This window comes from Triticum urartu, chromosome 6A (assembly GCF_056163025.1).
Source record: "Triticum urartu cultivar PI428250 chromosome 6A, HENAU_Tu73, whole genome shotgun sequence".
Lineage (NCBI taxonomy): Eukaryota > Viridiplantae > Streptophyta > Magnoliopsida > Poales > Poaceae > Triticum > Triticum urartu.
Genome location: NC_141878.1, coordinates 473,814,728 through 473,827,138, shown reverse-complemented (window position 1 = coordinate 473,827,138; position 12,411 = coordinate 473,814,728). Strand labels below are relative to the sequence as shown.

At 44.4% G+C, this 12,411-nt stretch overlaps 1 protein-coding gene across 1 annotated transcript; it reads right to left on the bottom strand.

Moving 5' to 3' along the window:
- Positions 1 to 8,445: 8,445 nt before the first annotated feature.
- On the bottom strand, positions 8,446 to 10,677 carry LOC147965750 (uncharacterized). The gene is made up of 2 exons (XM_087530589.1): positions 10,222 to 10,677; positions 8,446 to 9,120 (listed from the first exon to the last, which is right to left on the bottom strand). Exons 1-2 carry the CDS (start codon positions 10,675 to 10,677, stop codon positions 8,446 to 8,448), a joined length of 1,131 nt encoding a protein of 376 aa, XP_087386715.1.
- Positions 10,678 to 12,411: the final 1,734 nt, after the last annotated feature.

Genomic DNA, 12,411 nt, shown 5'->3' with positions numbered 1-12,411 from the left:
TGCTCACAACACGGGTTAGTAGCATTTGCATTATCAATTAGAACCATATGAGGAAAGTTGCTTTCTCCTTAGTTAGCTTCACTTGGAGTTGATCATGAGACTCCTTGAGACTAGCGTGAATACCCTTCAAGGCCTTGTGGGCCTTGTCAAGTATATCAAACTCCTCTTTGAGTCTAGCAAGATCAACCCCGAGTTTGTCCTTCTCGGAATTTAGCACACGAGAAACAATGAGGACATGATCATAATCTTTCTTTAACTTAGCATGATCAACGTTGTGTGACTCCTCAAGAGCCAAACGAAGACCACGCTCTTCCTCAAGAGCATTGGAAAGATCCGAAATCTCATCGGCATAGTCACGACTATGCCCTTCCATCTTAGAGATGGTGTCTTCGTGAGCCTCGATCATGTCATTGGCTTCACCAAGTTGTTCCAAGAGAGCAACAAAGTGCTTCTTGGATTTTCCCTTGAGTTTGCCCATAAAGGCCTCAAACTCGTTAGCCTCCACATTAGCTCCCTCAAGTTCATTAATGCTATCCGTCAGGGAAGGATGATTAATGATGGTAGTTTTGATGTTGGAGGTTACCTTGTTGGTGGCTTTAGCCATGAGGCACTTGGCGGTGATGCTTTCGTTGGGTGAGTCAAAGAGAGACACCCGTGACGTTGTTGCAATGGAAACGGAGGCCATGGCAACCGACTCACCATCTTCATCATCCTCATTGTACTCTTCTTGCACAACCAAAGCCTTGGGAGGAGTCTTCTTGGTGAAGTTGTTCTTGTTGGGGAACGACTTGGCCTTGTCCTTTCGAATGAGCTTGCCACCATTGTCTTCCCTCTTCTCATACGGGCATTCCGCAACGAAATGACTCATGTTGCCGCAATTGTAGCAAGTCCTTACACGTTGCTTGCCCCTTGTCCCACTCGAGTTGCTTTTGCTAAAGTTTGGCCTCGAGTTTTTCTTGCTCCAAAATTGCCTTGAAGCAAGTGCCATGTGTTCATGATATGCATACTTCGTATCTTCGGGGTTGCTCTCCTCTTCTTCCTCTTCTTCTTCTTCCACGGTGAGCTTGGCCTTCAATGCAAGGTTAGGCTTCTTTGCCCGTTGAGAACGGAGCACCGCATTGTCGGCGGTCTTGTCCAAAATGTTCATGGCCACAAACTCATCCAACACTTCGCTTGAGGTCAAAGTGTGGAAGTCTGGTCTTTGACGAATGACGGAGGACATGGCCTTGTGATAGGGCATCATTGCCTTGAGGAATTTGCGCTTGATCCAATTGTCATCCGTGTCCTTGCTCCCGTGATCTCGTATTGAGACCGCGAGTTTGGTTACTCTCCGATAAAGCTCGCGAGGTTCTTCATCTTCTTTCATTGCAAACTCATCGGCCTCATCTTGTACCACTTCATAATTGGAGCGTTGAATGCTTGCGCTTCCCCGGTAGAGAGAGACAACACAATACCATGCATCTTTGGCCAAGGCGAAGGGACGAAGATGAGGTAGGTCTTCGGGTGGAATTGCATCTTGAATGATGAAGAGAGCATTCTCATTGAATTGATTTTCCGCGGCTTCTCGAGGAGTGAAGTTTCTTGGATCATGCGGATAAAAACCTTCTTCAATGATTCTCCAAAGGTTAGTGTTCACATAATTTAAATGACGTTTAAAGCGGTAAACCCAAGAATCAAAGTCCTCATTTTTCACAATCTTAGGAGGAGGACCGACATGATTCAAATGAGTGGAAGGAATTGGTCCACCATAAACAAGTGGTGGTTCCACATGGGCAAAGATGCCGGTGCCATTCTTACCACTAGAAGAAGGAGCCTTTTCACTACTAGCTTCCCCCTTGTCGGGGATAGCATCCGTCACCTTGTTGGCGAGATCACCCACTTTCAACGGTGCGGTGGATAGTTTAAGCCCCTCAAGAAATTTAGTAAACATGCTCTCAACTTCGGTCGTCATGGAGGTTTTCAATGTCTCCAAGGCCACATTGAACTCCTCACGAGAGACCGAGGTTCCCCCATCGCCCGTGGACGAGAGAGGATTCACACCGGAGTGTTCCTCCACACCGTCTAAGGTATCAACCATACTCTTTGGACGGTAAAGTCCTTAATAAAGAGACGAGGCTCTGATACCAATTGAAAGGATCGATATGGTTGACTAGACGGGGGTGAATAGGCAACTAACAATTTTTAGCTTTTCTTTAGCAATTTAAACTTTGCATCAAAGTAAGTTGTCTAGATATGCAACTAGGTGAGCAACCTATATGATGCAACACGGATAGGAACACAAGCAAGCAAGATATATGAAACAAATAAGCTTCCACAAGTAAAGGCATGAGATAACCAAGAGTGGAGACGGTGGAGACGAGGATGTGTTGCCGAAGTTCCTTCCCTTTGAGAGGAAGTACGTCTCCGTTGGAGCGGTGTGGAGGCACAATGCTCCCCAAGAAGCCACTAGGGCCACCGTAATCTCCTCACGCCCTCACACAATGCGAGATGTCGTGATTCCACTATTGGTGCCCTTGGAGGCAGCGACTGAACCTTTACAAACGAGGTTGGGGCAATCTCCACAACTCAATTGGAGGCTCCCAACGACACCACGAAGCTTCACCACAATGGACTATGGCTTCGCGGTGACCTCAACCGTCTAGGATGCTCAAACACCCAAGAGTAACAAGATCCGCAAGGGATTAGTGGGGGGAATCAAATATCTCTTGATGGAAGTGTAGATCGGGGCCTTCTCAACCACTCCCGAGCAAATCAACAAGTTTGGTTGGCTAGGGAGTGAGATCGAGCAAAAATGGAGCTTGGAGCAAGTAATGGAGCTTAGTGATGGAAGAGGTGAGTCAACGGGGAAGAAGGGGACCCCTTATATAGTGTGTGGAAAAGATCCAACCGTTACCCACCAACTAGCCCGCGGCCAGCGGTACTACCGCGCCTGGCCAGCGGTACTACCGCGCCCCCCATGCGGTACTACCGCGAGGCAAAAGTCCTAGCCAGGGGAGAAGGAAAACTTCCGTGCCTACTTCCGCAAAGAAACGGAAGTAGCAAAAACCCGACACAGTAGTACTGCCGAGGGGCGGTACTACTGCCTAACCGCATAGCGTGGTACTACCGCACGGCGAAAGCGGTACTACCGCGGTAGGTGCGGATGTAAAAAATTACATCCGCTCCTACTACCGCAAAGGGGCGACACTAGCCTGGTGGGCAGCGGTAGTGCGGCTCCAGGGGAGCGGTACTACCGTGGGCACCTGCGATACTACCGCGCCACCGCGTGGTACTACCGCGGATGCCTACAGTACTACCGTTGACCCAGGAGCAGTACTACCGCAACCAACAACGGCAGCCAGACAAGGGAGGCAAGAAAACGGATGAAGCTCCAAGGAAGAAGGAGGGGATAAGAAGGAGACGTGTACATGATGATTCCACCCAAACCTTTCCAACGCAGACCCCCTCTTAATAGTACGGTTTTCCTACGACTCAAATCCACCAAAAAGAAACGTAGAAAAGACGTCGTCTTCGTCAGTCTTCGAGGGGCACCCAATCGTCTTGTGCCTAGCAAAGAAGTGTCTGGAATACTCATGGCACACGATTAGTCCGCAAATGCGTTGTCATCAATCACCAAAACACTTAGGGATAAATATGTCCTTACATGTAGGTCTGTGGTAAACTACTCACACATCATCGGAAGGGCAGCAAGGTTGGTGTAGAGGTCCTCTGTGATCAAGTCCCCCTCCGGCGGAGTGCCGGAGAAAAGGCCCCAAGATGGAATCTCACGGGAACAGAGGCTTGCGGCAGCGGAATTTTTTTTGGTGTGCCCTCTGGTATAGGGGGAATATTTGAGGATTTATAGTGGTGGAATTAGGGTTGGAAGGTCTCCAGGGGGGCCACAAGCCCTGGGGCGCGCCCCTATGGCGTGTGGCCTCCCCATAGGGCTTCTGGCCTCCTCTCCAAATCTCGCGGATTTCTTCTGGTCCAAGAAAAATCACTGTAAAATTTTATTCCGTCTGGACTCCGTTTGATATTCCCTTTATGTAAAATTCAAAAACAAGGAAAAACATAAATTAGCACTAGGTTCTAGGTTAATAAGTTAGTCCCCAAAATAATATAAAATGGCATATTAATGCATATAAAACATCCAAAACAGATAATATAATAGCATGGAACAATCAAAAATTATAGATGCGTTGGAGACATATCAAGCATCCCCAAGTTTAATCTCTGCTCATCCTTGAGTAGGTAAATGATAAAAACGAAAATTTTGATGCGCAATGCTACCTAACATATTTATCAATGCAATTTTCTTTATTGTGGCATGAATGTTCAGATCCATAATATTCAAAACAAAAGTTTAATGTTGACATAAAAACAATAATACTTCAAGCATACTAATAAAGCAATCATGTCTTCTTAAAATAACATGACCAAAGAAAGTTATCCCTACAAAATCATACAGTCTGACTATGCTCTATCTTCATCACACAAAATATTTCATCATGCACAATCCCGATGACAAGTCAAGCAATTGTTTCATACTTTTAATGTTCTCAAGACTTTTCAACTTTCACGCAATACATGAGCGTGATCCATGGATATAGCACTATAGGTGGAATAGAGTATGGTGGAGGTTGTAAGGAGAAGACAGAAAGGAGAAAGTCTCGCATCAACTAGGCGTATCAATGGGCTATGGAGATGTCCATCAATAGATATCAATGTGAGTGAGTAGGTATTGCCATGCAATGGATGCACTAGAGCTATAAGTGTATGAAAGCTCAAAAAGAAACTAAGTGGGTGTACATCCAACTTGCTTGCTCACGAAGACCTAGGGCAAATTGAGGAAGCCCATCATTGGAGTATACAAGCCAAGTTCTATAATGAAAAATTCCCACTAGTATATGAAAGTGATACAATAGGAGACTCTCTATCATGAAGAACATGGTGCTACTTTGAAACAGAAGTGAAAAAATGATAGTAACATTGTCCCTTCTCTCTTTTCTCTCATTTTTTGTTTGGGCTCTTTGGGCTCTTTTTTTATATTTTGGACTCTTTGGCTTCTTTTATTTTTTAGTCTGAAGTCTCATCCCAACTTGTGAGAAAATCATAGCTTCGATCATACTTTCCTCAAATGGGACAATGCTCTGAAATGATCAACACACTTTTATTTACTTACAACTCGATAGTAGAACAAAATATGACTCTCGGTGTACCAGTATGTGCAATGATCAAGAGTGACATGTATAAAAAAATATGAACGATGGCCAAGCCACAAATACTATGCCAACTACATGATAATGCAAAGCAATATGGCAATGATGGTACGTGTCATAATAAACGGAACGGTTCGCGGGATCGTTCATCTATGATTCGAGGGACTCCAAGTACAATCTAACTGACTCGTCTAATTCCTCTGCACTCCGGAGTTAGTAACGATCATGATCCGAACCTTATTTGCATGTTCATATTGTTCTTGAGTGATCACAGGGCGATTTTTATTATTTTCCACTACGTTTGTGTTTCCACACAACCTCTATGGTGAGGGTTGGGTCAACGTTAGTTTTTGGTAAAATAGAAGTCAATTTCTTGGAGATTAGGAAGGGCGATGACACCTTTGGGTAGAATTGATGACGATGATGCAGGTACGCCAGCTTGGCGAGGCCCTCTATTTTGAGGTGTGTGTTGAGTTTCGTGTGTGTGTCACTCAATGGTTTGTGATGGCTTTGCCCCGGTTTTTTGTTAATTAACTCGCAACTCTCTTTTGCTTAATTAATATATGAGGCAAATCTTTTGCTTTCGTTTAAAAAATAAAATCAATAAAATAATTCTAACTCCTTAGAAAATATATTTAGCCAAATAAAATACCAAATGAATTCCTAAAACAATTATTACTAATATCGAGCACACGAAAATATTTACAGCTCAAATATTAAGAAAAATACATATCATATTTTTGTAAACTTTATTTGGGCCTTATAAATATCCCATAAAGTAACTTTTTATAGTCCTAAATAATTTTGAACTCCAAATAAATAAACATCCAACTAAAAATCCAAAATGAATATTTGGGAAAGGTCTTTACTCACTCTAAATTTAATATTCATTAAACCACAAAATTTTCATATCATAGTAAAAAAAATAGCTAAAAGATAACAACACAAGAAAGTTTTTATTAATTATATTTAAATAGTAATATTACAAAATTTTAAATTTTGGTATGTTACAAGAGATTACATTTTTGATGGTTTGTATAAAAAATCATGCATTAAAAATGCTTTAAAAATGAGTTTTTGTAGCATTTTTTGTCATGAGTACATCGAATATGTTATTTCTGCATGAAATTTTACACAAGTAGAACATTCAGACATATGTGTTTTACAAAAAAATAGTTTGAGAAAATAGAATTTTTTAGATTTTTACTTGTTTATCCAATTACATGTGCACCGGGAAGGAGAAACTAGGGCAGCTTGTTTTTTGTTTCCTATGGGCTATTGCAAAGGGTAGAACGAGCTTGTCGGTTCTCTCTCGCACACGTGCAAACTAATCTTGGTAGCCTAGTTCATGGTTGATCCTAAAAAAAGCCTAGTTCACGGTCGGCGGATCCTATTCCACGCATAGATCACTGGATAGCGATATACGCCCCCCCCCCCCCAGCCTCCTTCCTCTCTTTATGGGACGGCTAACTTTCTCGCATCTTTTCACACGGGGCAAAGTAGCAATGCGGTAGGGTTTTTCCATGGAGACCCCCGATGGCTTTGGGAAGGTTCTCCCAATCTCGTTTTATTTTTGTCTAGGTTTTTTTAATCGTCGAGTTTTTACTTTACTTTTCTTTTAATTTTCATTTCCATTTTTGAAATATAGGAACTATTTTCAAATACATGAATAGTTTTCTAAATTCATGAATATTTTTGAAAATTGTGAATATTTTTTTCAAATTCAAGAACAGTTTTTGAAATACAGAACATCTCTAGAAAATGTGAACATTTTTTGAATTCAGAACATTGCTCAAATTCATGAATAATTTTTGAAACCAAGAACATTTTTAAAATTCATGAATACTTTTTTAAATACGGGGACAAGTTTTGAAATTCTGAGTTTTTTAAATCATAACTCTTTTTAAATCCGGGATCTTTTTTTTGAATTCATGAATAATTTGTGAAATCCGGTAATATTTTTTCAAATGTCATGAACAATTTATGAAATCTAGGAATAAATTTTGAAATTTATGAACATCTTTTGAAATAAAGGAAGGTTTTGGAAGTACGTGAACATTTTTTTTATTGACTTCATTTTTCGAAATTCATGACTTAAAAAAACAAAATATGGGAGTTTTGTTTTTAAAATTTCTGAACAATTTTAGAAATTGAGGAACTTTTATAAAATTTGCAATGTTTTTAAAAGTTTAGATTTTTTTTAAATTTAGAATATATTTTGAAATTCACGAAGATTTTTTTAAATGCAAGAAGGTTTTTCAAATTCTTGAACATTTTTAGAAATGCTGAACGTTTTTTAAAGAAGGAAAAACAGAAAAGAAAACACAAAAAATGAAAATAGAAAAAAAAGCAAGGTAGCCTAGCCTGGAATATGGGCCGGGCCAAATACAAGAGGGCCTGTGCAGTTTTCCTCTCTATTCCCCCCGTAGGGCTCAAATGCTCACAGCCCACAGGAAAAACTGCCCAGTCCAGCCGCACAGATCTATTTCCATAAAAAAAAAACTCACCGGTTTCTCCGCTGCCTCCCATTGGCGCCGCCGTGCCGGAGCAAGGCTGCCGGTAGACGATCGCGGGCTCTTGGCGGTTTTCATCGGCGCGGAATATTCTCTCGTCTCAGTGTGTCAGTTGCGTTTGGCCGCCACTGCAAGTTGCACCGTCTCCTGCGAATTTCTGGTCGCGCCGTGCCCTCTCTGCCTTGCCCTAATCCCCGGTGCGTACTTGGTCTGTAAGCAAAATTATTCACCCTTTGCTGTTTCAAATGCTACTCCAAAATATCTACCTGCGAATTTCTGGTCGCGCCGTGCCGTCTCTGCCTTTCCCTAATCTCCGGCGCGTACTTGGTTTGTAAGCAAAATTATTTACCCTTCGTTGTTTAAATGCTACTCCAAAAAATTTACCTGGCCGCGACAGGGGCAATCGTTCGTCAAATTCAGTAATCTGAGATTCTCAGAGCTAGTTTATATCGAGATATGCAGTTTAGTAAATTTGGGAGAGATGCCGTTTGCAAAGATAATTGAGTCGCTCCCTAAACTGAAATCTATCCTAAATCTCTGTTAGAATTTGGAACCATCATTTTAACTGACCAGGATAGTTTTGTCAATCCACTCCCATGTGTGAAACTTTGAGCTATGATGGTAACACTAACACACATAGGTCATACTGTATTTTTTTTTTTTTTGAAATGGTCACCGCGGGGGAAAGGCTCCCCACCTGAATATATTTCAAACATAGCAGAAGAGTACAGGACTCACAAGTATTGTGAGGAGAGGAAGTCACGCCACAGCCCGGCGTGTTCCTTTAGGCTCTCGGTTTTGAGCCGAGGAGCCCATATAGTTATATCATCAATAATAGCCCTAATGGAATCAGCAGTATGAAGGTCTATTCCCTGAAAGACTTTTTTGTTCCATGCGTCCCAGATCTTCCATAGGATGATTAGGATCATGAAGGAGCGGACTGAAGTTGGCAAAGCTGTTGGCACCCTCGTAGAGAAGAGGTCACTGATGGGCGTATAGCACGGGCGAATGGAGGCAGCCTGCCAAATGCCCCGAGCAGCCGGGCATGTAAAGAACAGGTGCTCGCGATCTTCAACCTGGTGAGAACATCTTGGACAAGCTTCTGTATCCAGGATGCTTTTTTTATGCAAGTTCTTCCGGGTGTTGAGACGGTCGAGGTAGAAGAGCCATCCGAAGATCATAACCTTTTTGGGCACTTTTGAGTCCCAAATGGCGGCGAGCGTGGGGTCGGAGAGATGACCCGAGAGAGCAGCATACGCACCCCGGGCCGAGAAGGCGGACCCGTTGAGCAGGCGACGAGTGTCCGGAACCTGCGAGAGAGCCCAATCCTGCAACAAAGAGTTTAGAGAGGCAAGTTCTGCAATCGCAGTAGTGGTTAGCCGATTACGAAGAGCAAGTTCGATCCCCTCCTGCATAATTGTAACTACCAAGGCATTTTGTTTTGTATGGTGGGAAAATAGGGCTGGGTAGACTATAGCCAGAGGTTCTGGCTTTAGCCATCGGTCTAACCAGAAGAAGGTGGAGCAACCGTCTCCATCAGTGCACTGGGATATCTCTCTCAAGCTCTGTAGGTGTTTGAAAATAGTCTTGGCAAGAAAGGAGCTGTTCTTGCCAAAGCCAATGTGGAGCGGTGAGTGATGCAAAACCCAATCCTTCCAAGGGAGGGAGGAGGAATGTAAAAATTTGTAGGCAAATTTCAGCAGTAAACAAAAGTTTTGTGCGCGAAGGTTTTTAACACCCAAACCACCTGCATCTCTAGGAGTGCACACTTTATCCCAAGCCACCAAGCATTTAGCCCCCGAGCAGGTATCATCGTTGGACCAGAAGAAGGAGCGCCTACGTTTATCTATTGCTTTAATAACCTGGACGGGCAGAGAAAAACAGAGCATAAAATACGTGGGGAGACTGTCTAGGACGGCAGAGAGGAGAACTAATTTGCCTCCACGCGAGAGGAGTAGGGCACACCAGCCAGCCAGATAGGTGTCGCATCGGTCGATGACCGGCTGAAAGGCAGAGGGCGGCAGCTTATGTGGGGAGAGGGGTAGACCTAGGTAGGTTTGAGGAAAGGAAGAGATGGTCGTTCCAAGGTCAGAGGCCATAAGAGCGGCCTCCTGCGAATCCACGTTAAGGGGGATGAAAGTCGTTTTGGTGAAGTTGATTTGAAGACCAGTGGCTGCGGCAAAGGTGTCTAGAATGTGTTTGAGGTGCTTGGCAGGAGTCGTGGTGGCTTTAACTATGATAAGAGTGTTGTCCGCATATTGCAGAACAGGACACGGGAGGTGGGGACACAAGGGGTGTAAAAGCGTACCATTCTTATGAGCGTTAATGATCATTTGCTGTAGAATATCGGCCATAATAATGAACAGATAAGGAGATAGGGGGTCACCTTGCCGGAGTCCGTTCTTGCATTGGATCCACATACCTGGGATGCCATTAAGCATAACAGCGGTGGATCCAGTGGTAAGCAGAGATCGGATCCAGGCACACCAGCGAGGTGGGAAGCCCCTAACCTGTAGGGTGTGGAGGAGGGAGGACCAACAGATTGAGTCGAACGCTTTCCGAAAGTCCAGCTTGACGACAATGGCTGGAGCCTTTTTCTTGGCGCAGCAGTGAAGAATGTCAACGGCGTAGAGGAAGTTTTCGGAGATATTGCGACCAGACAGGAAGCCAGTTTGGTCGGCGTGGACCAGAAGAGGGATATGCGCTTTCAGTCTGTTGGTAAGGAGTTTAGCAACACCTTTGATAGGGCAATTTTGAAGGGAGATGGGGCGAAAGTCATTTGGGGACCTGGCGTCATTATTCTTCGGGAGAAGAATAATGAGGGCGCGGTTGAGGCAGGATAGGTCCGAACGCAGGGCGTGGAAATCAGCGAAGAAATTGCGGATTTTTTCTTTGAGAATATGCCAAAATTTTCTGTAGAACCCAGGGCCAAAACCGTCCGGGCCAGGGCTAGCATTTTTATTCATGGACAAGAAAGCCTCTGAAATCTCGTCATCCGTGAACGGGGCATCGGGAGATCGAAGTTGGGGAATAGGTGACGGATATAAATCTAGGAGGGAGAAGGACCAAGTGGGTTGAAAGGCAGTGCCGAGAAGGGAGGTATAGAAGTCTGAGAGGATTTTTGATTTAGCATCATGGGAAAAGAACTCGAAGCAGTTGGCCTCCAGGACCGTGATCTTATTTTTGCGAAGGCAGGCAGAGGCTGAGGCATGGAAGAAACGGGAGTTTTCGTCTCCTTCCAGCGCAGTTCGGACTTTCCCACGTTGGATCCAGTACAACGCTTTCTCACGGAGGGTGCGTTGTAGAACTTTGATGATGACCCGGCGAAGAGCAAGCTCGAGGGGTGATAAAAAGCGAGATTCTTCAATGATATCGAGAACAGATATAACTGTTCTGCAATTCTTTTCACGAGTGTTCAGCGGAATAGCAGAGCGCCTCCACCTTTTAAGATCGGACCGCGTCCGTTTGAGAGCGGCGGCAAGGCTCAAGGCGTGGTTGGGAACGTATACGGGCCTCAGCCCAGGCTGTTTGGACAATGGTAAGGCAGGCTGGTCGAACGGCCCAACGATTTTCAAATCGAAAAAGAGCGGGGCGAGGGATGATGGTGTCTATCGTGATAAGAAGGGGAACATGATCGGAAATATATCGGGTTAGTGAAGCGATTGTGGTGTTTGGGAAGAGGAGGTCCCAGTCAACATTAATGAAAACTCGGTCTAATTTTTCGAGGGTGGGTTGATCCCTCTTGCTCGACCAAGTATAGCAGCGGTCCAGGAGAGGGAGCTCAATTAGCCCATGAAGGTGGATAAAGGCGTTGAACATGTCCGCTTCAGATTGCCTGAAGTTATTCGTGTTTTTGTCCGAGGGGCGCCGTAGGAGATTGAAGTCGCCCAAGATAAGCCAGGGGGTGTGTGAGGGTGGGACGAAGGAGGCCAACTCAGACAGAAAATCCTGCTTGAGGGCATGGTCAGTGGGAGCGTAGACGTTTGTGACGGCGAGCTTTTGGGGGGAGGCAAGGCAGGAGATCGTAGAAGTTTGGGAGAAATTGCCGGCGTCCGAAGTGAGGAGAGTAAACTGGGAGGAAGAGAAGGCCGAGAGAATGCCTCCGGCCGAGCCGGTGGCCGGCAAGGTGTGGGTGAGATCGAGGTGCTTTGGGAGGAATTTTTTCTGAAGGGAGGTAGTGATAGAGTTGAGTTTGGTTTCCTAAAGGAAACACGCATGTGGGTTAATAGCGATAAGCTCAGATAGGACGTCCGAGCATTTCTGACTTTGGCCAAGGCCACGAACATTCCAACAGCAAAAATTAAACTTGAGGCTGTATATGATATGTCCTCCCAAAATATTTTTAAAGTGAGGATCCTCCCATGTTCTCGATTTGTTGTATTTCTGCTAGCTAGTTCTTCTCCGCGCACCACTGTGTTCTAATCTTGGCAGCCTTTGCGAAGGTGCATGCTTTATGCATTGCAATCTTGCATCCACTGACCCACTTTCGATTGATTTTCGCTACTCTATCATGTAAGTGTTCCATCTGCATATTTGTTTGGATTTGGTTGCCCACGGTCCTCCTCGGCTGGGCCATCTCTCTCATTTGCCAACCTTTTAGATTGAGAAAGATTGATGGGTGGTACCAAATTACGCGACGGCAAATTGACATATTGAACCAAGTGCCAAGTGGTGATGGGAATATGTTTTTCTTTTCTGGG